Here is a 27,738-nt window from a genome sequence, read left to right on the forward strand (position 1 = left end):
GTGACACATACATAAATACATATACACATACACACACGTGCATGCGCGCACGCAGACGTCAGTCGTTTAAAGCCCTGTGGGTGTCTTCTTTCACATTTCTACCTTGTGGCTTGAGGAAGCCAGGAAATGTAAAAAGCAGTCAAAATGTTAGGGTGAAAAAAACAGATAGAAATGCCTTTTCCACAGAAAACGTGGAGCAGCTCCTAAGGTGACAGGCCCAGACCTGCCAGCTCACTTTGTGCCTTGCTTTCTTCTCCTCCTCCTCCTCGTCTGCGGCTTCTCAGGGGTTTCCGTGCCACAAGCGCCAGGCAGGGACTTTGCTGAATCAGGCCCACTGCTGCCAAAGACACTTTCTCTCCGTAAATTCAGACTTTTGCCAGTGCTTATTACAGCTATTAAGTTAACTTATTGTAATATCACACCTCTCTTATTAAGATTTTAATCAGCATTTCCATTGGAAAGCCTTAGTCTCAAAGAGTTATAAAACTGCCTGTATAAAGTTGATTACAGCTGATATTTAGAATCCAGCTTATTGGCTCACGGCTACGTTTCTTTCTTGCTTACTTGATCTCTGTTTGCAAAAGCTGATGTAAATTGGTTTGGCAAGTTTGTTTAATGGCAGGGATAAACAATTCCTGACTTAAGAGGCATTTTTTCCCAGTGTATGGAAGGTGATGGAATGAAATTATCCTAAGTTACCTGCCTACAACATTAAAGAATTACCTTGGATATCTTTTTTTTTTTTTTTTTAATTTAAATGGTGATATTTTTTCCCAAGGAATACAACTAAAGAATTTAAACATTCACATTGTTTTTACATGCTGAGTATTTTTCGAGCGGTGTACAGTGCTTAATGGTAAGGCAATCACAGGATGTTAAAGACTTTCAAAATACATACCAGCACCTCAGTGCCAACAACCCATATCACTTCAATGAACTGTGCAGTATGTGTTGGCATGATTTATGTAGCAATTTAAAAAGAATCTGTAGTGTTTGTTTATTACCACAGCATGATTGATGGGTTTCTAAGTGCAGGGCGACACAATCAGCTGAGCTATTACGGCTGGAGTTTGATAATTTGTGAGTTACAGCCGTTATAGCATGTCATTTCAGTCAATTGCCAGAAGTCGTTAGGGTATCAGTGACCTCAGAGAAACCACAGTGAGTCGAGATCCGCTGCCGGTGGTGTCACCGTCTCTCCTGTGTAGTTACACAGGCTATGAGCACTTCTGTCCAGCTTCCCTGGCTCTCCTGCTCTCCTTCTCAGACCCTCCTTGGTAAAGCCCAGTAAGAAAATCTACCATTTAGCCCAATGAATAATTCCTTCAGGTTCTCCGCTCATCCTCACCTTTTCCAAATGTTAAAAGACTGGTACTGTTGCGACTCAAACTACAGAGAAAGAAAGGCTGCTCAAGCCTTGTCTTCTACCAGTCACTTGCTTTGCAACAGGCAACCACGTAGACAAAGCCACTGCACACACCCAGAAACACATCCCTTACTGGGAGCCACTGGAACAACCTCAGTTCCTAGCTGGAAAAAATATTCCAGACTTAAGTTTACATACAATATATTATGTCTAAGTCTTGGGATGTAGGCATTTATTTGCAACACAAAAAAATCGAGTATGAAAGAAATTGTTATTTATCTTTTATTTTTTTTTTACAAAAATAAACAATTTGAGAAACAAAAGCACATTTTTTTTTCCTGACTGTACAAACTACAAAACAGTATGACATTGGTCACTTTAGCATTTACTTTATTGCTTTCACTGAAAGCAAATTCTCTAGACACACCATGCCTGTAAAATGCATTTTATATAGAATTAAGGCTAGCATTCATTTGCCATTATTAAGGTCATTTACTTCATTCATTCTAAGAATTAGCAAGCGGTGCCTTAGAAAGCTGAGGATTTGATGATAAAAAATACGAATAACTGCAAGATAGTCATTAAACTAGTACTGTTCCACCAGCTGGATTGCTTTGCCAGTCTGTCAAAGATGTGGCTTCCTGAACAATTCAAACTCGATTCAACAAAAGTCTTAAGCACAGGCTTAATTGTAAGCATATGCTTAGGCCTATCCCTATTCAACAAAGCACTCGGCACTTGGGTAAGTCCCTACCCTTTCACTGGGACTATTCATATGCTTATGTGATTTGCTAGACCCACAAAATGGCTCTTTTAAATTAAAAATGAAACTTTATGATAACATTGGAAGCAAAAATGAAAATTAGCTACAGTCTTGCAATTCTAAACATAACCAATTCCTTCCTTTTGACAAATACACTGGCATTGCATATTTGATAGCTTTAACACAAATGCTGATTGTCTTCAGAAACGTTTGCTATTCGGCTTACAAACTGATATGCTTCAGTTACTCTGTTGTGATTGTACGTGCCCAAATAAATATCAGCGCAGAGGATACAGACTTTCCATAGAAATGATCAACTTTCATCCCTGTGCACACATGCACGGGTCAGAAACGTTATGCTAACCTTGGTTAGAAAAGCCAGAGCTGACTTACAACCAAAATTATACCCTAACAGTGTATCTTATCTTGTATTTTGCTTTGCTGGTTTTTTTTTTTGGTTTTTTTTTTGGTTTTTTTTTTTAAATCACATTTTCAAAATGTTGGTTTATTGCACATTCATCCTGGTCATGCAGGTTATTTCTTTAAAGTTTTGTTTAGCACTCTATAGATTAGAATGAGTAATAGTGCAATTATCTCTCCAGCCACAGCCACCTTATACCTAACAGCTGCCTATATTTATACAGAAACAGCTCTTGTCACTCACATGTCAGACTGAGCCACTTTAGGTGTCAGTCTGTCACCTTCACATATGTTATCTTGTCAGGATCAGGCATGATATGATTTGAGGCCATCTTGAAGAAGACAAGCTGCCGACCTGCACCGAATAGGAAAAGGGAGGAGGAAAGTTTAAAAAAATACTTAAACATGGTGAGCAAAAGGTTGCAAACTTTAAAATATTGACATTTCATATTCTTCTTCAATTTATGCATTCTTTGGGCAATCCAAGAGTGAACTCTTTCTTAACTTCACCTGGTATAAAACTGAAACGCTTTCATCTAAAATGACACCGAATCTCCCCTGCTTTCAGTAGGTTTACTTTTGTCTAATTATGGTCAAGAGACGGCTGTGCACAGCTACCACAGTAAATAAGGGAAAGGTCTGAAGAGTTTAATTAAAATATCACATGACCTTTAAAGAAACGTATTGAAAGACTCTCCCACTGATAAAAACAGGTCAGGTTCAGGGCATTCGATTCTACGGCAGCAGAATCATCTTTGCATGCTTGAATCTTTGCAAAACTCATCAGTGCAATGCATGTTAAACATGACTTTCTCTGAAATAGTGCTGGGTGATCACTTCGTAGCTTCGGGTTTTAAACAAGCTGGAACAAGGTTTCTACTCCTCATACAAAAAGCACCAGCAAGTGCTAACAGCCTGGGCAGTGTCAAGCACGAACCACATACACCTCCGAGGTCAGTAGGGACTGAATTTGGTGAAGTTTCACCCAGCACTATTCGTGCGAGCCGCAGCTCATTTCTTGTATCTCCCCATGCATACTGACCTGGCACCTTATTCACATCCCTGCCTCTCGATGACTACCTGTCATCCCATGGACCCGCACTGTCGTTGCCTTTCCTTGGAGCAGAGGTCACGGAGAGATCTTCCACAGCTATTCAACCTCTGCCTTCCCTCTCTCTAAATTTCAGAAAACCAAATGCTATTTACTTCCAGCCTGCTTGTCTACAGGGCTCCCATAACACTATTTTCTTAAAAAGTATCACATGGCAACTGGGATGCCTGAGCAAATTTCCATTCTGCAGATTTCAGGGACTCGAGAGCTCACGCATCAGGAACGGCACAGTAAAGGGAATGATAAGACTAGAAACACTGCTACTATGTCTCATTTGCTTTTATTATTTTAATCTGAGACAGAAGCTGCTCTAAAATTCCTATGAATTTCCCTGTGCTATGATAGTTACTTTTTTAGTATGTTAATTAACTTCAATAGTCTGACTATAAATAGTCTGACATGATGACCCAGTAGTCACTGGTTAGCCACAGGCAAGGTTAATATAGTCTTTTCTAGGTTCCATGGAAGTCTCTGTTCAAACCCCCCAGAAGCACAAGAAATGCAGAAAGCCATAGCATTACACTGCCTAAAACACTCTGAAACGTATGAACTCTCTAAAGTTTCTACTTATTTGTGATGCTTTCAGAGCTGGGGACCTGCTAGCAAGGCATATAAGCCTGGTTTATGGTGTGTATTTATGTTGCTCAACTAAGCACATCTAAAGCACCTGACTACACACAGGGTAAATTTTGACTTTAGGGTTAAGACATGTTGTGATCGCAGATATACAGACAGAAAGCTGAGCCTCAGAGCCTAAATAACTTGCTACACTAAAGTCTGTGGCAGAGCAAGGACTTAAATCAGCTTTTGCTGGGTTTGGCTAGCATCAGCCACCCTTCCTCTCAAGAGACAGGAACAGGGGAGCCAACCCAGCCCTAGCAGAAAATCGCAATTGCAGGCAGGAAAGCAGTTAGTTAGTGTGGAGATGACACACAGAAGAAAAACTCACCCCAACTTCAGGGGGTGTTTTATCTCAGGGGAAGATTACAAAAGAACATGGATTTGGTCCGCTGCACGTTATAGGCACAAACATGTTTTTTTTCCTTACCCTTCAAGGGGTGCAGCGTGCTCAGGGGAACACTGCATGCTGAGCTGGCTGGGGCCAGCCATGGGGACAGGCAGCTCTCCTGGGCACGCACGGAAGGGGCGCGGGAGCCGCCGGCGGCATTCATGTTTTTGAAACCCTCAGCCACTCCAGAACTGCAGCTACCAGAGGTTTTTAGCAGAGACTTGTAACATTTTTGTTTCTCGGATTGCTCTGGAGTTGCCTGAAATTGGCACAAGTCTGGTGCAGAAGCAGTGAGCCAGGGCCAGTTCTCCACTTGATGTCAATAGGCACTGACTGCCTGCCTTCAGGGGAACCACATGGGGACTGCCAGGCCCACAGACCTTTGGAAATGCACTTCTCTTTTCAACAAGTGTATTCCGTTAGACAGAAAACGAGTTGTGGTAGCAAATGGGATTATCCCCTGGAAATTCTACTTCTACTTCTACCTGGTTCTAAACCCTCCCTCCTCACTGTCCTTTAGCCAAAGCCCTATTGGTCGAAGCACAGTGCTCCCACCAGCAGCAGGGCATCTCTGATACCAGTCAGGAAGTCCCAGCTAGATGCATGGGAGAACCTGTTTGGTTTTGTGTCAAACTGCAACCACCATATGGATTGGAAAGATGTATTTAAATCCAGATGCTGGACCATGTCCTGCACGTTAAACTGCGAAAACAGGTCACAGGTTGTTGTTGTTTCTGCTGCTGTGTTTTAAAATAAAGTTTTCAGGCTCCGTGGTTTGGAGACCTATGGTCCATGTGCTGCAGCCCTCTGGTGCCCGCTCCTCTGAGCCTGCCCACAGGTTCCTGCTCCCCTAACAGCAGACAAAGAGAAGCCCCACCAAAAAATCAAACCACCCCAGCTGGAGCTTCAGTAACTCCTCGCTGATGCTGGTGGCTCCCACAGCTTGGCACAGGACACTCCCCAAACTGTATTAAAACACTTAAAGCTGCCAGAATATGTGAATCAGATGCTGTTTCTGCTCAGCAGCATCCACGACCTACCTGTCCAAGTTGTCTGGTTAGTTAAGACGAAGGCTTTGCACTGGGAGTAGCTGTCACATATCTCAATGGCTTCGTTGACGTCAAACACAGAGAGGAGGCAGCCCTTATGATGGTAAGATGGCCAGCATCTGTAGTTCTCATCAGGAATAAAAGCTTCAGGCACCCGTCTGTACTCTGCAAATAACCACAGCAAAGCAATCGTTTTGAAAGCTCCAGCAAACTTCTTGTTTTTAACAGGCAAGGTTTATTATAACAGCTTAGGAGCAGGATATATGATGGAAAAGGTGACAGGCTAGACTGTACCAGTCCCAGTTTACTCCCAAACGTGTTTATAGCTCTGCACCTTACTTTCCTTTTCCTTTCCTCCTTTCTTCTTCTCACCTTTTTTTCCAGAAAGTCTCTGTAAATAAACAGTCTGTGCACAAAACCCTTTCCCCTTCCCCACTGCGTAGGCAAGGCTTTGGTTTTATTAGGAGTTTTACAGGAAGAATGTCCCATTGAATAAACAGCATCCACTTGAATGAACTGACTCACTGTCCTACTTCTTAACAGTGAGCAGGATTGTCGGGGTGAGACCCGACCAGGCGTTCCCAGCCCTCCCTCTCCCTCAGAAGAGCATGGTATTTTCCTCCAGCCCCTTTAGAGAAGGAAGAAAAGAGAGGCTTTTAATTAAGCAAACTTTTTTTTTGCTTGCTCAGATTAGCACAAAAAAGGAGTTGCTCGATAGGCCTCCGAAAAGAAGGGAAAAAAAAAAAATGTAGCGGGAGCACGTCAGCGTGGTCCTCGCCCAGCGCCTCCGCGCTGCCCTGCCGATTACTCCTCTCCCTTGGCTGCCGTTCAGTCTCACTTGCCTTTATGAGCTGCCTCTTGTTCTCTGTTCACAGCTCCTCTCACTTTCCCAGCCACTGACGGGGGTTTCTCTAATGAATGCATCAGCAAATTCAACTAATCATTTATAAACATTTCTATTTAGAGTCCAGACACACAAATTGACAGTTCCCCCCGTCTCTTCCCCCCACATCCTATTCAAAAAAATAAATAACATTCTTTATTTCTTCTAATTGTATCTATTATGGAAACCAGAGCTGCTGGCCCTGACTCACAGCCTATTCTTAAGTCACTTTGGTTCAGGCACTTTCTGCCTGACATTGCAGATTCAGCCTGCTAATATTTCAGGCAGCACATTGTACGAACACCAGCAAGTCAGAGGTGAGGGCGTCTACTACTCTAAACTGCCAGTATTTCAACTGGGAAAAGAAGTATACATCCACAAGTGCTCGTTCACACCACACAGTCTGAAATAGTGGGAAACAAATGCAGTAAATGCATTCTTTTTTTAAGCCTGGCTCACTGAATGTATCATAAGAAACACTCACAAACAAAAAGCAAAATCGGAGTTCATCATATCCCACATAAAAGCAAAAAAGTTTTCATTAATTCAGAAAATGCAGGCTCATGCACATGAAGAAAAAAAAAACCAAATCAAAACATAGTTACACATTACAAATGGTCATTTCTCCAGCAAACATATATATATATATTTCTTCTGAAGAAAAGTCAAGAGCATAAATCAAAATGCTACTGGCTGTATAAGTCAAGTCCCTTTTCTTCAAATTTCTGTATCAACTGCACAGTGTAACAATAATTATTACATTCAATTGAATGTAACTGAGTGATATTCTCTTATGGGTATGGGTAACTGCTAAGTATTGATTTGTACCTAACAGGCAAGGTAAAATGGTGTGTGCAAATGAGATGCAAAAAAATCAATTCACCATTGTTGGCACCATATACAACTATCTGTATCAGTGTGCATGCCATGCTGACTGGATATAAAATGGGCACGGATACAGAAGTGCCACCTAGCACTGCACTGAGCCAAATCTCATGCCACAGAGGACGTTCACAGAATGATGCCACTTGCTGCAACAGCAGGAGATGAAGCATCTGCCTGATTCTCTGTGTCAGCAGGGAGCGTGCCCCAGCCCTTCCCACGGGCGCTCTTGGAGCCTGCCAGGCTCCGTGCCGGAGCTGGGAAGGAGCTGCAGCATTCCTCTGCACGCCATCAGGGCACTAAGCAGAGCAGCCCCATGTCACTTTATGTATTTTTCTCCACACAAGGCAGGAGCCCATCTGGAAGACCCTTATTTTGAATTATTATTCAATATTTAAACTCTTCTGTGCACAGATATGCCTCTTAATATGCCTATAGCGCTTTCTTTCTTCTCAGCACTGTTCCTGGTACAGCTGTCAGGGGTTAGGCTCTTGGCTGACGTAAACAGATTTTGAAAAAGCAGCAGTGATTTACGTGACCTAAGGCTCTGTCAGAGGTAGGAGATAAAGTTCTCCCTTTCCATTGACTTTTTCAAGGTGACCAAACCTGGTAAATCATTCGGGCAGCTTGGACACGTTAATCGACATAGTTGGGCCAGCAATAACTGCGATGGTGATGGCGAGGTCCTGGCTTGTGGGTGCAAGAGAGGATGGAAATCTCCACGCCAGTAGTTGGGGTGGTCTCACCAGGCAGCAGAGCCCTGTGGCTATCCCTTCTCTCCTTGCTGCTCCTCACCAGTTCCTACACAAGGGCAGCCACTACCGTCTGCAACAACTCATGGGAACAGGGTAGCATAACAGGTACACAGCAGCATGATCCGCATGCAAAGAGCATTTTCCTTGGCTGGGAGATCATCAAGCACCAGACAGGTGAAAATACAGCCACTAGAGTCTAAGTGAAAGCAGATTCACCAAGGCTCCACAGAGGCAGCTTCTGGCAGCTCCCCCAAACTGGCACAGACTGCTGAATGCCTACAGTTTGGGGAGGGGAGCGGGATGCAGTGAGAGGGAAAGGCAGGAAGGCAGCCCCTCTCCCCATTTCCATGGCAGGCTGCAAGGGTGGCTGCCCAAGAGCACCTTATCTCCAGAGCATCCCGATGAGAGGGTGGCCACAAGGAGGAGAGTGCGGGACACGCAACGGCCCTGCACCCTGGCTCGTGCTCCCAAACCAGCCAGGCACTCCCGCTGTCCTGGGAAGCCAACACAGGATCTCCTCTTAAACTACTAGTGTCAGAACTGATCAGAAATTCATTGCAACCTCAACCAAGCGCTGGTCTGAGGAAAACCGCATTTCTCTATAAAACTTACTTTATCTCAAGCAGAGCAAGATAGCTGCCTTCTTCGTTTGCATGGCAAAGGCAAATATGCCTGGAATCTCTTGTTTACACACCAACAAATTAGGGAGCTGACCCCTTAACCCTTATTTGTATGAGTTGTAAAGAAATGCACTCCTCTCACATGAACTAGAAGGACGCTCCTGAAGGATGCCCCTCCATCGAGATGTGCCACATCAGCCCCAGCCCACAGGAGAGCTGGGCTTCCCCTACACCTTTAGATGATAATGTTGGTTACTACAGTGCAGTTATTTGCTCAATTAAGCAATGCTCCACCAGTTTAAAGACAGCTCCGGCTCAGGTTTTTGTCCTGCCAAGACCTGAAACTTGCTTAAATGGAGTCCATGGAATTTGAAGGCTCACGGCAGTAAATCACATCATAAAAAGGTCAAAGTTCTGGTCAATTTCCAGACTAATGGTGTTTAAAACCAATAAATACTTGCCTAATACTATAAATGCAGCCATAAATTTACACTTTTGCGTACATACACGTAGCTTGGCACAGAGTACATAAAGTCTATCAAGGTAACGGCAAGGAATAGATCAGAGAAATGCAAGATGCTGCTGCTGGTATCACAAGGGAAAAAGAATCCTTTTCTCATTCTACTGATTTGGTGAGGAATGAAGCAAATGTAATGCAGTAAGCCTGATCTTGATGTCATTTATGACAGATTTACTCCAGCTTAACCTATGGGAGCTGATTTGCTGCTCACAGTTACACAAATCCCACTAGGAAACACCTTTCCTGCCCCATAAACATTTTGAAACTTCAAAATATCTTGCTATGCTGGGCAATCCTCAAAAGTTTTGTTTTGCAATATTTTTAATAGTTTTAAAATATTTTTACAGGTTTGTCCTTGTCAATCAAAATATGCTCTTTCAATTGGGCCAAAAGCTTCTTAGAAGTTTCTTACGGTGCTAGCCAGCCCCCATAGCAATTTTCAACGTAAGCATCTTCTTGTGACAGGTAAGAGAGCCACCTTTAAAAGCGACCTGCAGCATCACTGACCAGGACAAGAGCTACAAAAGAAAGTCAATGCTTTAAAATCTTGTTCTGAAACTTTTCCACCAAAAATCACCTGCGCTGTCCCAAAGCCAACTACAATCTAAACATACTCATTTTGACTGTACTAGACTGAATCATATAAAGAACTCCACAAGTATATAATAAACCATGTGAATGCGCCTGTGGTTTCCCCCTTTTAGCTTGCTTGAGTCACCCTAAATCTGACTTTAATCAGTCCTAATGACCGCTTATTTCAGCCACAGCAGACAGATTGCGTTTTTTACTACCAACTACAAGCTACTCGTTGGAAATTTGCCCAGTTCCCTTTTCTAGTTATCACCTGCCAATACACCATGGGTCAGTGACAAAGATGCAGTAACGTTCATCCTTGAGAGAGAAATCATGTTGCTCCTTTTCCTCCCTCCTCTTTTCCCCCACTCTCGAGAGGAACACTGGCAGTCGACTCTGGATTTGCTTTTAATTGCTCTGCTTACAAGTAAGCAGAAAGAGCCTGATCTTGCCAATCTCAGCAAAAAGTGGTATTGAGCCATGTTTTCCTCTACAAACAGGGAGCTTATGGAGAACAGAATCAGATCCTAAATAGACAATAATACAATTATGTTTTTAGTACGCTTCATTTTATGCTGAAATTTTCCTCATGCTTCAATACCTCACATTTAAACATGCTTCTGACAATGAGCCTCGCAAAGCCGTATGCACAGTTGTGCTAAGGAAAGCTATTTTTTGGTGCGTCTGAGACAAGGACATGCTAGGCGTATCCCGCCTGTCTCTGCTTTCAATCATTTCTGACGAATCCCAACTGTTTGGAAGGACAGACAGGCCTGGCAGGACACTGGTTTGCCGTCAGACCGGGAGATAGCCCTGCTTCTCTGGTGAGTATTTCCGTCCCTTGGCTGTTTCCCGCGTGCAGGCTGGAAGCGAAGTAAGCTTGCCTCTTTTTATATGCTTCTATTGTGCTTACAGTAGAGCCATATTTAAACCGGTATGCAGGCTGTCACCGAAACACAAATAAATAAGAAGAACGACATGTTCCCTTACATTTTATTCCTGTTAACATGATACAGCTGGAGTGGTTTTCCTGCCTCGTGCCCCACATCCCAGGGCCACTCACCGGGCTGCGGAACTGCTCTGCACCCACGGCCACCTCTGCAGTGCACACGGATTTACTGAAAGCAACTAGCCCAAACTAGTGCCACAGATGCTTGTAAGCTGCATCTGGTCCACTTGCTCATAAAAACAATGACGCTGATGATGGACAAGCCAAAAGGTGTCTAGGGTCACATGTGTGGGGTATTTAAGCTTAAAGACAGACGCCTGCGGGATTTGTAAAAGATACTTGGCGACCTCTTTAGCGTTCTTGAAAGGAACTGAGGACCTAACTCATCAGCAGAAAGCATTGTGCTGTACGCTGCCAAGTTGGACCTAGAGAAGTTTAGCAATAGCAGAACATGTTACTCGGTGAATAGGGCATATGGTTTGCACAATGGTGGAGATACGATTGAGCAGCAACCAACAGTCTCTGCAGCCCCACCGTATTTCCAGTGCTGTGCAAAAGGAACCTGCTCCTGTATTCCTCTGTGTGCTGGGATGGCCCGGCTGCTGATGCAAAAGCGCTCTGTGCACAGCAGGGTGCAGAGGAAGACCTTCTGCCTGTGCTTGCAGCCCTATGCACCTTTCCCCCTCAGCTGGCCACAAAGCAGCCTTGACGTCCCTGGGAAAGAAACACCAAATGCACAAGTGCCAGATAAAACAGGAATCTGGGCTGCAAGGATTGGGTCGCAGTATGTTCCCAGCTGAGCCTTCAAGTGCGCCTTCAGCAGCCTACTTTAGCCTTTGCATTGTGGCCTGCCGTAATATATACAAACTGCCTCCAACAATATTCCAGCAACCTTGCAAAATGTCTCTCTCGCACATACACATGTGCACAAACACACAACCCCCGCCCCCTTGATTTCAATAATTCTTGGGTGGATTTACAATTTCCTAAGCAGGTTGCTATAGTGACCCTGCAGAGTATTTTTTCAAAACACTGTTGTACTGTAAATGTTTACATACAGCATAATCCTGCCAAATTGTCTTAAGACAAAGGAAAACATGAAGTGTCTTTGCTTTATGTCCAGCCTTCCAGCTTTTTTAGCATTGAGAATGTACTTTCAACTAACAGCGGCAGCTAATTATGCCTTTCTGTGGGCTTGCACACCCTCAGGCCTAATAATGGGTCATCTATTAGCTTTAATGAATAACAAAGCTATTGGATTTACTAGTGTTAGCTGATTTCATGCATTTCTGAGTAAATTCCGAGTTAACTGAGGGGCTGGGGCTTAGCTCAAGGGCCAGACACCCAGTTGGTACAAATCAGTGTCACTCGACTGAAGTAATAAAAATGTTGATACTGGGGCAGGACTTTACTGATGAACGTCAGTAGATTTTTTTATAGTCTTCTTAATCTGGATAATTAAGGGAGAGATTTAATAATTTTTAGATAACATATGTCAGAAAAAAAAATACATGGTTTCTGTTTTAATTCACATTTTTCTGGATTCCAGCAAGACAGACCAACAGTCAATGGAATATAAAAAGTATTTGCTCATGGTGATGTTTTAAACACTGTAATGTTCCTATATCAACATTAACAGTAGTGTGATTTATGATTACAGAACACATACATAGCTATCGAATGTCTCCCGCGCCTCTACTCTGTTTCTAAGATACTAATGCAAAGTCCAGAGCATAATATAATTTACAGCACTATAAAATCTTTTACAGCTGAAGCACAGTGAAAGCTTAATATCCAAGACCTTCTGTAATATGACTATGTCAACTTGTTAAACTTTATTTGTGGGAACACTAGGCTTGACAAGAACTTTCTTTATGTCACTTCCCCACTGATTATCAATATCACCTTTCTCACTTCATGGTGTTCATATAGCAGGAGGTCTTCCTTTCAAAACCATAGGTTCAGATAGATAACAGACTGTTTCCTCAAAGTCTGTGTTTTACTTATGGCCTCAGATCACTTGCCCAAGATCATGAGATCATGATGTCTTCTTTCCTAGTATTAATTTACAACGCTATATCCAAGACAACAGATAATTCAAAGCATTTAGACCCAAGACAAATTCTGAAGCACCATTACCAGAACTTTCTGTGGTTTCTTTTAGAAAAAAAAAATAATACAAAAATCTTGCAATTCTTGGATCTGAATTATCCTCCACTTCTGCTTTTAGGATTTCAAAACAGATCATACACCAGAAAGGCCTTATTTTGTTACAACTCTTTAGATGCCAGAGGAGACTGGCATGGTTAATTCTTGTCATTTCTACTGTTTGAGAAAGTGAAAATCTTGGGAGCCCATCACCTTGTGAGACTTCCCTCAGCTGGAGCAGAATCAATGTGAACTTGTGCACTGTTCACTGCACTTGTGCCTGCTCGATCTTGGCGCAAAGGCGTACGTATGCAAAGCTCTGATTAACTCCAATCTGGCCTGTGAACCAAACCATCATCTCTAGTTGTTTTCCAAGTTGTTTTCTAGCACTGAGTTGGAAAACACTCTCCTTGAACTTTCATTATGCTGCAGTGCAAAGCAGAAAAGTTCTAAAAAAACCCAACAACCTTAAAAATATTATTTCTTTGATTTCAGAGAGTAACATAGTGTCCTCGTAGACCTCAAATAGGGCCAAAGCAAGACCTCAGCTGACAGCTTGGGAAAGTATCACAGTTGTCCCTTTTCACACCCCATCTCTCCTTCCACCACCCACCAGGAGTTAGGAACATTATTCAGCCTGCTCAGCGTTTCAGCCCTGGTTTCACTGGTCAGGACACCAGCTCAGCTGGGAACGTCCTGGCAGCGGGAAGAGGTTGATCACTTGACCGGTCCTTTCCAGCACCACTGTCACACTCTCCTGCACCTTCACCATACTTGAGGAGAATTTCTCATTCCATAATCTCTGGATAATATCTAATTAATAGTTTCTAATTCCATAATCTCTGGATTGAGAATATTAAAAATTATTCTAGCATGGTGTTACCAACCAAATACTGGTTGAGAAAGGAATGTGTTCAGAATAAGACTGATATGATTTAGTAGGTAGGTATATTTTCACCCTCATGTTACAACTTCTTCATACTTTTCTGGCAAGGAAAGGAAGCCTTAAAATAGAAATAAATTACAACCCCTTTTCTGTTTGGCTAAAGTAGCCTTAGAACAAACAAGAAACAGGCCTGCATATCTTAGAGGCATGGCAGCTAAGTCTGAAAACACATCTCATCTAAGTGTAATTTCCACTAAGATATCTGAATTCTCAGGCTTGCCATTGGTTGAGAATGTTTTCCTATCAAGGAATTCAATATTACACTTGTGGACTTTAATGTAGACTGGCCAAATATGTTACACAAAGCATCTATGGATTTTCAAGATCTTTGCTCACACTGCAGAGTGCCTACGTCTACGAGCAGTGCCCTACAAGTAAAAAGGGCTCCTTGCACAGAAGGGCGTTGCTAACCATGAACACAGGTTGCAGATTCTATGTTACGTTATCCAGGACTCTATGGAATTAAACTAACACAAAAATGTGTAATTATTACAGTAGCCAAATACACACGAAGCTGTGCTCCATATTAGTAGAAAATTCTACTATTACATTTACTACCGCTGTCCTAAGCTTCAGTCCCCGAGATTCTTTATAAACATGACAGCCGTCTAAAATTCAAAACTGCCCGATATGGCAGTTAAATCTGGAATCAACCAGCATCACAGAAAAACTTCAGCCCTCCTGGCACTTCTTCAACAAAGGACGTGTTTGTACTATTGATTGTACTGCTGAAAATAATTTTGCTGTGTTGACAGGCCTCACTCAGCACAGATTGTGATGAAAAGCTGAAAATTAGGAAGTTAAATGAACACCTGTAACAATTTTCCTGCCAATTTTACAACAAAATAAATATTGAATTATTCTGATAAGTGGGTCAAATTCATCCTTGGTGTCATGGCCCTTTGAGGTTAACAGTTCTACGACAGGCATGAATTTGGCTCCTGTGTGTCTTCCCAGAGCAAACGGTTCACTGAACTTTTCAAACCCCCTGTGCCAACATTCATCTTCATTTAGAACCCATCCTTCCCTCTTTACTGAGCTTTTGCAGCAAAGCCATAATTTTCCTATCAACTTGCAGTCAATTATATTGACAGTTTGACATGAATATTGTACGTACACAAAAATAATTTGCAAAACAGCTTTTTCAATTGTTAGACTTAAGTCATTTCCATCATACATAATCTTCTTTGATGTGTATAATTCCACAAGCTATCCTTCCGGGAAGAATACACATCCCTCCATAACATAGCTGATGAACAGCATTTTACAATACCTTTATATTTTACGTACCTGTGGTGCTGCAGAGATTTTATGAAAAAGATACTATGATGCAGCTTTGTTTTCACCCCGTCCTTTTTTTGTGTTTTATTCTATTGCTAGCAGAAGCTGAAGGACACATTCTTTTTCTCTTGCAAAGCAAGCAAAAATTTATTCTTCCAGCCTACAAGCGCTTATGTGGCAAGAAATTCCTGCAAGTCCCAGGAAAACCACAGAGGGTTACAGCATCTTGATTAGATTCCTCTCAACTTGTGTTTGGGCAAGTTCTGATACTCCAACAGCAGGGAAGCACATGGATGTGATGAAAAACATTTTCCACAGATCTGCTATGGAGAGCAACACTCTCTTGGATTTCCTTATCCCCATTGCAGCCTGCTCACACCTACGGATGTCCAGCTACCTCATGTAGTAAGAAGGGCTTCAGAAGGCACACAGGAAGCAAAAAGCAGACAACAGATTATCATGTGCACGATTTCAAGGGCCATTAAGTCCTGTTTTCTGCACATTTGCCCTTTCAAACCTCAAATAAAACACAAAGCAGAGTCTCTGATCTTAGGTTTCAGGAAAGACTACTTTACCAGCTTTTGGCATCCGTGTCGTGTTCTGTAGATACTCTCCACTCTTATACAGATTCAAAACTCTCTCTAGCTGAGCAGCCGTCTCATCTATTCCCCAGTGAAGTTCTCCTTTAGAAGCACAGACGAAGAATGAGTTAGATGAGAAGCAACCCGCACAGGACAAAATGAGGTTGCATTCGAATAAAGTGCATTAGAGCCCAGTGGTGCTGTGATGTGGACATGAAGTCCATGAGTTACTACAAATTGGGTTTCATACCTGACATGAGCCAGGCATGTAAAAGGCTGGTTCATCCAGCTGGGAACCCCAGGCCTGCAGACAGAAGACACTGCGGTGAGCTCCCCATGAGGGACGAACTTTAGCCAATATAGGGAACTCGGAAGGCTTTGCTTGTTAATTAGCTATAACCCAGCATCATTAACTTCCCCGTTGAATACACACAGGACAAGATATAAAACCCCTAGAGCAACACACCGAAAACCCTCAAATCAGATTTGCAGGCACATGCAACTACTCTTGTCCCAAAGGCACTGTGTTGGTAATTAGTAAAGATCTATGGTAATGTCACTTGCCTCTGGCATCCGAGGTATAGAAGCACCACTGGTATTGTTGGCAATGGGGAAGTATCCTGTTTTTATCATTAAAATTCCCCTTGCCAGAGACAGGGGCTCCTCCAGATCGAACAAGGAACTGCATTCTGATGCAGTTCACCCCGGTGAACTATTGCAGAGAACATAAAAGCAGCATTCCCCGCATCCCAAATGTGATAGTCACACTAAAAAAGGAAATACTTGGCATTACCATGTTTATTGAGATTACCTGTTGCATTGACTATCTTATCCAGTAATGGTCTCAGTGAGGATGGAGCACTGTGTGGAAGAAGATATGTAAAAAAAAACCTGCAATGGAAAAGTAACCCATATTGAAAAATTAAGGAAAACAAAATATGTTTACAAACATCTGGTAACTACCGAACAACATAAGGAATGAAATTCCTATTGCTTATAAGCTGCTGACCTATTCAGGAAATATAATAATATTCTATAGTCAAACAAATATATAGCTAAGACTATTCGCACAGATGTCTGACCACGCTGTTACATACAAGGCTGCCTTGTAACTACATGTAAATGTTGCATTAATACAGAAATTTGCTATGAAGCCTCGTGGACTGTGACTATTTGCAAAGCTGCCTGTACTTTAACAAACTAAAAGGATGCCATCGACTCAGAAGTCTTGGGATTTTTTTCGAACCTTGAAAGCACATAAACCAAATCTCTGCTCATTTCAAATAACTATTATTTTCTTTTCTACAGTTTTCTTAGACTTCCAAGTGAATTGCCAGGAGAAAGCCTTCTTCTATTGTTTTAATGCCACTGCAATTCAGCATGTGTTCCCTGTTCCCATCATTTATCTAAATTCAAGATGCATTCGTGTAGATATTCATCGATGGATGTATAGTCTCCATTTTAACACTTTTAATTACAAAAGAAAAACCAATATGCCTTTATGATCACTTGAAGTACAATTAATTTTCACGCTGTTCCTTTAAATTTCTATTACTCTGCCAACATGACTACCCACTGCAAGCTCAGCATCACAGGAACCTAACATGGAGATGGACTGTTAAGGATCTGACAATATAAATAGAACTATCCCACATAAATATTAGGTAATGAGCAGAATGGGAACACAATTGGGAAATTGCCCTGCTTTACATCTAACCTGCAAAGCAAAGTAAATGCTTTTTCATATACAGAGACCACATTGTCAAACAGAAACCTCCAGACACTTGTGCTCAGGAAGGAGACTAGCAGAAGTCTCACATAAGCATGAATTAAAAAATTAAGTTACTGACAGCAAAAATTGATCATAGACACGGGTATTATTGAGCTGACATACTCCACTTACACAATTAATATTTCCTTGAGATTTTAACTCCCTTTCTGATCCCTTGCAAAAACAGTACTTATGATTTTCCCAAGCAGGATTATTCCCAGGTAGGTTTTCTAGCGATGAGTATGTAACAGTCAATGTAACTACATATAAAAATCTAAAGAGCAGCATAACATTTGCGATTAATAATTTGTCTGGTAAATTTTACCTCACTTTTTTTTGCTTAGAGATGATCTATAAAGCAGAGTCTGACTGACTGTAAATAGTTCTTTGCAAAAATTCAGTAACTAAATGCTGGATGGATGCGAGTCACGGAGGTTATTCTTTTGCATGCCCATAGAAATATACGACTTGTTCTAATACAAACACGCACATGTGAAATTCTGACATGTAGAGACACTGGCGCCTGCACAACTTAATTGCAGGAACATTTGTTATTCATCGATTGCAGGGCCAGTGGCATCCCTTGTGATGTGCATAACAGAGATTGTCAGATCCTTTCACATTTGTTCCTACGGCCTTTTTTTTTCCCCTTTCTTTTTTCTTTTTAAGTACTATCTGATCTTAATTTAAGAATTGTCAGTGATGGAGGATTCATCTCAGCCATTGGTTAATAGTTCAAAATATTAATTATCCTTACTTTTAAAACTGTCCAGTGCTTTGAAAATTGCTCCTCCAAACATTTGGAGGAAAACCCACTGAGACACATTTGTGACAGAAGGTAACCATCTGAAAGTCAAAACAGGCCAGTCCTTGCACAGTAGAGTTTTCTCCAAAATGTCTTCTCTCCTTTAATTATTTACCTCATAAAGCAACCAGCTAGATAGACTAATTATGCTTTCAAGGCTAGGGCCTGCTATATGTTAAAATTACAAGACGTTTATGCACTGTTTGACATGTTGCTGCTTTTGACTTCTACCTAACAGCACCAGCAACCCTTTCCTGAGGGCAATCTCTAACCCTACAGCAACAGAGCGCATCCATGAAAATACGAAATTTAGTAGCCTATACCTAATGAACTGAAGATTTAGCCTTCCAAGACAAGTCCAGAGTTTCTTGCTTATCCCCTAGCATGGGTGGTCGCAGCCTACTACAGCATGAATCTGCTGTTGAACAAAAACCCACTGTGTCTATCGAATTAAGCAAAAGCAGGGGCTGAAAACACTGGGGCACTGTGCGTGTGCTACACTCTGGTAAGTGGTTCAAAGGCAATATTAAGAACTGTAATAGAAAATGACTGCTTCCTTCAGCGAGACCAGCAACCTGCCACAAGCCCACCACACCGCAGACATATCCCCACTTATGCCCGAGATGGATGGGTGCCTATTAAAGGTTTCTTAGCCAGACCAGTAAAACAGTCTTAACCAAAAGCTAGCAAGCTAAGCAAGATCTTTAAGCCAAGCAAATGGAAATGGAAAATTTTGCAGGACATACTAAAAACTGTGCTGCACAACTGCAGATGGCTGTCATGTGGTGCAGCCCATTTCAGTGTGGTCAGCTAATCCAACACACATGCTGCTGAGCACCCTGGGACCAAAGCAGAAGACTCTCTTTGGAGCAGCCTCTCCTCGCTGTGGTCTGGCAGGCAGTGAATGGCACGATACTTGAAAGGGAAGTCTAAGAAATGAGCACACCATTATGGCATTGCTTTGAGATCCTCCATCCTCTATCTGGATCAGACAAGGCAGCCGCCCGCCCCAGCAGCGCCTGTCAGCTGGAGCGGCCATGGCAGGAGTGCAGCACTGAGCATCGGCTATCGGAAAGCAGCAACACGGCTCCCCCAGCATCCGGCACAGCCCTCCAAAGGGAGCAATGGTGGATGGGGCAGAGCCAAGACCACAAGCATAAAGCCATCACCCAGAAGGACTCCACTGTAAATGTGAAGAAACCCTTAAAAACAAATTTGGAGACAGACGCATCAGCTGAACGCATTGTTCAGCGTGGCCAACTGGTCTGGAGTGACCCATCACCTCTGTGTCCCCCGTCGCGGGCATGGCGCTGCCATGGAGCAGGCACAGCACCGGGAGCCAGTCCCCCAGCGCCTGCCCATGCAAAGACCAGGGGCACCGCTTGCTCTCAAAGGTTCGGGATTACGCCCCAGATCATCAGCAACTGAGGGGCTCGGCGGCCCCGCGGCTGCACCAGGGACTGTTATCACCCTACTGAGTCAGGCTCCAGTGAGGCAAGGGGCACTGAGCCAGAGCACCGGATAAGAGCTGAGCTCTAACTCTGCCTCTGAAGCCAGCCCTTCCCTCAGCCAGTGGTGGAGATCATGTGATGACCCCTCTTAACGCATACTGAAGAAGAGCTGCCTGAATTGGCTCACCACAGAGCTAATGGGCCCCCATCTCCATAGGCACCTCCATTTACTTCTATGAAAATCTCTACTCGTGTGAAGAATTCAGTGGAATGAAACCAATGTAAAATTAGACTAAAAGTGGTGAATCACACTCCAAGTATGCAAAACATTTCCAAACTTATAAATGCTATGTATTTTCACAAACGAAACAATTATTCATGGTTTCACTTACTCTTGGGCAATGGTTCTGAGACAATACATACTCATTGATGTGAATAACTATAGAGGATGCTGGAGACGTCTGGTCCACTCTTAATTCTCTTTTACCTTATCCAATCATGTACCTGTAGGCATTGTAGAGATTCCTCTTTTCATTCATACTCTGACACCGTCCCTCCACAGAACAGGGCAGGGTGAAGTTCCTCGCGGGGAATTCCATAAAGCAGTCGCTGTTACTGGTGCAGGAGCTCTCCTCGATGCTGGCATCGTCCAGATCTGTCACCTTCAGTTCCCCATCCACAATCACAAACTGCCGAGGGCGAAAATCCAATAATGTCACGGAGCCAAGAGGAGAATGAGCCAAATAATGCAGAAGCCGAGCTAAGCTGAGACATATCTGAAATGCAAAACGTGGGTACCTTGCGTTATTTTCTCAGTACAAAGTCTATAAACGAAACCACTTTAGCTGAAACTATATTCATAAATATGTGACTTAATATAAGCACTATAACTTATCCTCAAAACTGAATGTTGCAATTAAGGTATTTTTCAAAGGATTAACATAGTTGATTGTAAAACCCTTAGAGACTTGAAACAAAAATAAGCTTCTTTACCAGTGCTTTCCCACACTATTCTTGAAGCAGAGCTCATTGTTGCTATTCTTACTTTTAACAGAAATAAAAGCATTAACTTTTAATAACACATTACGCACAGGCCCTGACCACGCAGCCCGATTCTGCTCTTTTACAAACTCCAGGTCTGGAAGTTTTGGCTGGACGGCCCTGCACCCATGCCTGGAGCTCCAACTGCAGACGGTGTCTGTATTCCCTCTGCACTGATCCCACCTTTTGACGGCCTTTATAATTTTTTTCCACTGATTCCTCTTATGTTTGCCTTTTTCCAGGGGAGAAGGAAGCAAATTCCCAGAAAGAGGAGCTTCACAGCTCCTCCGTAACTCTTCACTGTGCCTCAGGGTAAGCATGTATATCGGTCTACCTTGGTGAACCCTCATGTGCCACGCTGAGGCTGGGGTGGGAGCTCTGTGCTGATGCTGCACTTTTCAATTGCACGTTAGAAACCTGAGTAACTATTTCTAGACAGCAAGCTCGATGAATGTTGAACTCAGCCCCCTTACCAAAGTACTGTTTTCAATTCATGCATTCCTTTAAAGTCCACTATGTAACATATGAATGCAAACGTAGCATTAATATGAATGCAGTTAAATACTGGAATTTTTATTCTATGTATTAAATTAATAACAGGTCTTACTCAGTCTAACAAGCTTTTTATTGTTTACATATAATCTTTGTTTTCTGTTAAAATACACTGTTAAGGCCACGTGCATTGAAGTAGTTAAATCCAAATTCAATCCCAGGGCATAAACACTATACTCAGGGGAACACCTAAATGCGTCCTTCGTAAGAAAGCTGAGTGTGTCTGAACTGATCCCTCACAGACCCTTCACCCGTGGGATGTTAGGACTATCTCACGCTTCTATAATCATTCTCCTGCTTGACCAGACCAGAACATTTTTACCCTACTTACAGGATGACACAACTCACATGGAGATGCCTGTAGGTGTAGATGAACACAGGCCTAGTTATGGGATGCCAGACTTGACCACCCTTTCCACCCTCTGGAAGGACATGGGATTCATGTATGTGCCATCCTACAATATGCCATATATAAAAGCCACATCCAGCCCAAACTAACCCATAATACACGTCTTCAATTGCCAAACAACCCAGAATTTAGCCTGCATCAAAACACAGGTTGTCATCTGAAATGATTGCCTTCTCTCAAATGCCAAAAAGCCCCTGCTCCTGCACTGGCAGTCTCTGTGACCAGGCTGAGCCCCAATGAGCTGTTGCCCTGCGTACCTGCTGCCAGGCTGGGACTGCAAATGCCCCTGTATGACAAGCTTTAAGCGCACAAATGAAGGCTTTGCTCAGTATCACGCATCTCTGCCGAATGCAGAGGTGCTGATCTGGGGAGCAAGCTTACTTCCGAGTCCTTCAACACCTGGTAAGGTCAAATATTTATGCAGCTGCTTTCAGGACTGGACTACAAAGAAGTCTCATCTATCAAGAAGATATGGTTTCATTTCCTCCTTCTTCTCTTCATTAGTTGCATCCTAGACAAGCTAATGAGCATGACATTATCTAAGATGTCATTACAGTGGTCACAGGAATGTTTAATCTGTAATTCCACCTCTGAGAATCAACTCAGCACCTTCATCTAATTCTCCTTCATCTGCCTTTGCAATTGCCCACTCAGAAATATCCATGCTGGAAGGAAACTTCCCTGTTTATTACCCATAATATCTCTTGGTCATTTACTTTGTACATAGTTGCCACCACAGTCTGTTATTTGCATTCCCTGGATCAGATGAGCCGAAGGCAGGTCCTGTATTTCCAGAGCTGTGACAAGTACCTCTACCACTTAAGACCATACTTCTTTCAGGAAAAGGGAGCTGAAGCTTAGCACAGGGAACAAATTTGCTCCATCTATATTAGTAAAACAAACTCTGCCAGGGAACATTCCTGGGCACAGAATCTTAATCCCACATGCACCCTTGCTAGCACGGTCTCTGGCCCAGGTCTGACCAGGACCAAGGCTGCTCTCCCACACAGTCCCCAGACACGATCCAGAAGGCAGCACAGCCCAGGGACCGTTTCCAACAGGCATCCTGCATGCAGCCACCCGGCCTTCAGAGTGTCCAAGAATTCAGTGGTAAAGACGTGGGCTGCACCTTGCTGGTTCATCTCCATGATCAGACAGGCGCGCTTTTAGTTTTCTGGCACAGAGTAGCCACGCAATCCGAAGTGTTTCAGATGAGGACTGCTACTGCCTTGCAACGTCTTGGGGAGTTACCCTCAGCTGACAGCACATCCCAATACACACTGAGCGAGACAGCACTGTCTTGATCAAAGCATTTTTGGACAAACTAAGTGGGACCTTCATGCTCCTGGTAAATTGCCAACGTGGTGGACAACCCGGGTTTGAGATTTGCGTATGTTTATTTCACTCTTCCCCCAGTAAAAGATGAACAGAGCAGGAAGCAGTAGAAAACAATTATAAAACCAACCTATGATAAGGATCAAGACAGAAATGTAACATCCTTCTATTGTTTAAATCCGTTGCAAAGCATAATGCTCAGCGCCAAAAATCCTGGGCCTCGAGTAAGAAATGTTTGAAGATATTATGTAAAAAGCGTATAACGGGCTACAATTAGATAACATCAACAGACAAATAGCACAGTATCTCAAACACTGCAGAAAGGGAGTGCTAGATGTTGTTTCTAAATCAAGACACAATCATAAGCAAAGCAAGCATTTAATAAATGTGAATTGCACTGCATAGTACAAAAAAACCTGTTCCGTGCTCAATGGTATTTTGTATTAATCGCTCTCTTAAAAGTCCTGTTAAAACTGTTGTTACTCACTCGAAATCTGTCTTCCCAGGAAGTCTGTAAAAGCTGAATCATCTCTAAAGGCGAGCCTAGTTCAGTGATGGTCGTCAGTGTGTCTGGGATGTCATTGCTATCTTGGTAACAATAGCCGTAGAGCTGGAAAAAATCACAACCAGGCAATATCAGTGTAACGTATCTTGGCACGCTTTTACGTTTCTCCATGGATGAGGTACAAAGTGAGCATTTCTTACAAGGCTCTGAGCTCTACACTTTGTATTGCCTTGAAGTCCCCCCACTAGCTTTTGTATCCTCTCATTTGAGTGACTCCCAAATTAGACTGCAGAGTCTCTGTGGGCATCATACAGCACAAGGCCAGTGAGGTGCCCCATGCATACCCCTCTGCACGGGACCTTATACCAATGAATGTTTAAAAGAAAAAAAATTACAATATCCATGAATGCAGAAACAGAATTATATCTGAGGAAAGGTAGTTCAGCCTATGTAATACTTGGCTAAATAAGACTGATCTTCTGCTTAAAAGGCATCTCAAAATAGCTTTTAATGGCATTTCCCATAGGACTACTGTTTGTGCATTGAGTGGCAATGTGTATTTCAATGACACAACAGCTTGAAAAGCAATTGAAATGCCAAAACTTATCTTTTCCCCAGCCAGAAATTGCCTCTCGCTATGCTTGATGGACTTTTGTGTGCAGTATCATTAAAGAATGGCAAATACTTCAAAATATTATCTGCCAGTAGCTTCCTCAATTGAAAAGTATTTAAATGGCAATTTCGGCCATGCTCCAGCTCCTTCTTGTATTTTCTTTCCAAGGGCATTTGAATGATTAATTTTCATTTGCACAAATAATTGCACAAGAAGAATATTTAAAGACTGTGGAGAAGAGACGTCTTGCTTTATATGGAGTGGGACAATGTCTGACAGGGCTGGGGGACAGGCTTCTACAAACTCGCTGCCAAACCCTGGCAGAGAGGCAGTTAAATGAGCCTGATAAGGATCTGACTGCAACTTTCCAGCCAGAACAGCATGCACATGAAATAAAATTAAACGTAATCTCTGCCCCCAGTCAAATAAATCATACAGTAAAAGGCTCTCTGTGAAAATGCAGCATTAAAAAATGCCCTGTTGCTATTCCTCTACTGCCTTGCCCCAAGTCATTTGACTTTTCAAACCTTTTTTAGTTTTGAAAAGCTCAGAGAAGATGATGGGAGTCTCCTCTGAACGGAGGGGACTCAGATACGCCCCTGCAGAAGAAGCCAGGCTCATGCAGACCAGGACGGGGACCAACCCTGCTTCACCAGCAAAGCAGAGAGCCAGGCTAGCGAGTGCCATCGCTGGAGGGAGCGGCATGAGGCTGAACACAACTGCTGCAAGCAGATTCGAGTATCAAGCACGTTCTTACGGCTTGTGACCCTCCCAGACAGAAAAGCAAAGACCAGGCTAAAGTCAGCAAATACAGGATGTGTTATGAAACATTCTGCTCGCTCTGACTGTAGCTGTCTACTTTTAAAGGGAAAAAGGGTGCCGAAAAATGTAAAAGAAGTAAACAATTTTTCTTTTTGGTGTAAAAATGGCGCTGTATTTCAAAACAGCTGCTTAAACACGGACATTAACCTAAACAAAAAAAGAGCTAGAAGATTGTATTTTAAAACATGCCGAAAAGATTTTGGCATCGATGCACAACAGAGAATTTGTGATAGATGCCCATATGAACATTTGAAAGAGGAAAAGGGACCTTTCTCTTTGCTGCCACAACCATGACAAAGATTGCAACAGCAATCACTTCTTAATCTACAGCCATTCAGACCAGGCTTGCGTTTGTTCCTTATCATCTGTGACTCCATTTTTGTGAAGCTTATGGACAGCACACAAATCTTCATGTGCTGCGAAACTATCTTAGAGGATCACATCAGCACAATTCTGTTTAAGCCTTCTGAACTAACAAAAAATGAAATTAAATTAAGATATTTAATACAATAGATATGTTTTCTCAGAGGCAAGCTGGATTCTGCAGTTCGTACTAGGTATTTCACATCCCTCTTGTGTGTGGGCAGACTAAAAAGGCAGGATGAGGGTCGGTAGGTTTGAAAACCCTGACTTCTGAGTGCCTAAATCAAACATCTGTTTCTGTATCATCTGCAGAGCTCAGCACTTGTCTTTAGCATAGTAATACTATCCGCTGAGGGAAAAGCCATAGGGAAATTAGCAAGCAATCCAGACTGGGAAATGACAGTATCGCAATAACTCGGTTCACAATAAAACTGAATACAAAAAAGATACCAGTCTTCATGAGACATTCTCAGCATTTGTGAAAACCATCCCAGGAGTAGAAATACGGAAGACAAACAACAATTATATATTCATTTGATTATAAAAACGTAAGACATACAGATCTGTACACACAAAATATTGATAAATTAGACTTACTATCTATTTATGTGCATATGAACACATAAGTAGAAATTAATTACAGTATCTATTTGTGTCTATTTTATCTCAATCCGTGAATGCCAATAGCAATAGTAACGATTTAGGTTTGTTCTCAGAGAGCTGGAACTTTGCTCGTAAGTAATTCTTTCATTTTAGTATCCAATTTGTACCTTGGCAAAAGCCTTCACTGCCTGGGTATCTGAGTACTTGGTGTATATTTTACTATATTAATACTCATTTAATCACTTGAGTCTTTGTGGAAGCTTAAATGACCTGATCCAGTTTTGGTTTCATATTAAATTGCTCTTTATTCTCACAAGAAAATTTTCTTGCATGAGCACTGCTGAACTTGACGAATCTTAGAAGCTGAAAAACACAGCACTGAGCAACCTAGTGTAGGTCTAACTCAAAAAAAAAAATCTAACCTGAGTTCTTTATTGCTTTTACTTTAGTGAAACCTCTCCAGATGCAGTGTTATTACATAATTATATAGAGTTATAAAAGCACCGAAGTCTGAGATATAAAGGATTTATTGGGCTGCATTTATGCTTTTCTAAATGAACTCCTGAAACTAAATGCAAAAATGCACATGTAATTACATGGCCATATTTGTATGTGCAATTACCATGATTACAAACTGGGCAAGTCCCAACAGCCAGTTAAGCATCTAAAATGGTTACATTCATCCCCTCCTGATGAACCACCACCCAGCATACAGATGTTACAAAATACAGAATATATATATAGAGATGCAATATATTCCAAGACAGTAATTCTTAGGCCTTTTGTTTAAGAAGCTGACTTATTAAGACACAGAAACAAGTACAGAGGTGCTACTCAAAACACTTTTTTTTCCCCTTCCCTTCCTTTTGTTTTTGTCCAATCCATTTTAAGGTCTGAAATGAAACAAAACGGTTTGTATTCCCAGATGGTGAAGAAAGAAACAGATAGCTGGATGCATCCAATAACAAGAAAAATAACAACACGGGGAAACTGAATATAGCTGGAAGCAGAAGATGAGCCAAAATATCTCTTCCATCTGAAGTTCTGTTAGGTTGGACATCATTCTCAGCATCGCAAAGCTACACTTTAGATATATTCAAGAGCGTGGTTTTCATACGCCTTTTCAGCATGGTTCCAATTAAATGAATGGAAAGAAATATAATCCCACATCTTTTTGCTATCTCGAGTCACTGCATTTAAATGCCACCCCAATATATTTTTGTGTAGAATATAATAGCAAACAGTCACACTGCTGGGATGCCTTTCTGTCTGTTTAGGAAAACGTATGCCAGATATGAAATGTTGACCTGTTCTCACATCATTTGCCGTAATTCATTTCCAGTAGCCCTGTTTACCGATTCCTTCCCTCGCTGTTTGGATTTTCTCAGTCATAAAGGCTTGGTCCTGCATCAGTCTTTAAGCACCCAAAACTCCCACTGACTTCAATAGTCTTTAGGCATGCTGGGCACACAGGGTCAGCCCCTGCGTAAGTTATATTGCTTTGTAGTAGCCCATGTCCCTACAGCCAGTCAGTTCACCTCCCTTTATAATTCCCTTTTACTACAAATTATGGGGACAGAGGCGCCCCTTTCAGAGGAGCTGGGGCGGGGGG

The 27,738-nt window shown here is 42.4% G+C and overlaps 1 protein-coding gene across 1 annotated transcript in view; it reads right to left on the reverse strand.

Moving 5' to 3' along the window:
- Positions 1 to 1,630: 1,630 nt before the first annotated feature.
- The window catches only part of PKDCC (protein kinase domain containing, cytoplasmic), a 37,004-nt gene continuing 10,896 nt past the window's right edge, over positions 1,631 to 27,738 (reverse strand). The window contains exons 2-7 of the mRNA XM_064446136.1: positions 23,708 to 23,830; positions 20,388 to 20,659; positions 16,668 to 16,747; positions 15,851 to 15,958; positions 5,710 to 5,883; positions 1,631 to 2,904 (exon numbers count right to left, since the gene is read on the reverse strand). Of these exons, the coding sequence (XP_064302206.1) occupies positions 2,819 to 2,904; positions 5,710 to 5,883; positions 15,851 to 15,958; positions 16,668 to 16,747; positions 20,388 to 20,659; positions 23,708 to 23,830 (843 nt within the window). The 3' untranslated portion in view covers positions 1,631 to 2,818. The remainder of the gene's footprint in view (positions 2,905 to 5,709; positions 5,884 to 15,850; positions 15,959 to 16,667; positions 16,748 to 20,387; positions 20,660 to 23,707; positions 23,831 to 27,738) is intronic.

Source organism: Phalacrocorax carbo, chromosome 3 (genome assembly GCF_963921805.1).
Source record: "Phalacrocorax carbo chromosome 3, bPhaCar2.1, whole genome shotgun sequence".
NCBI classification, from domain to species: Eukaryota; Metazoa; Chordata; class Aves; order Suliformes; family Phalacrocoracidae; genus Phalacrocorax; species Phalacrocorax carbo.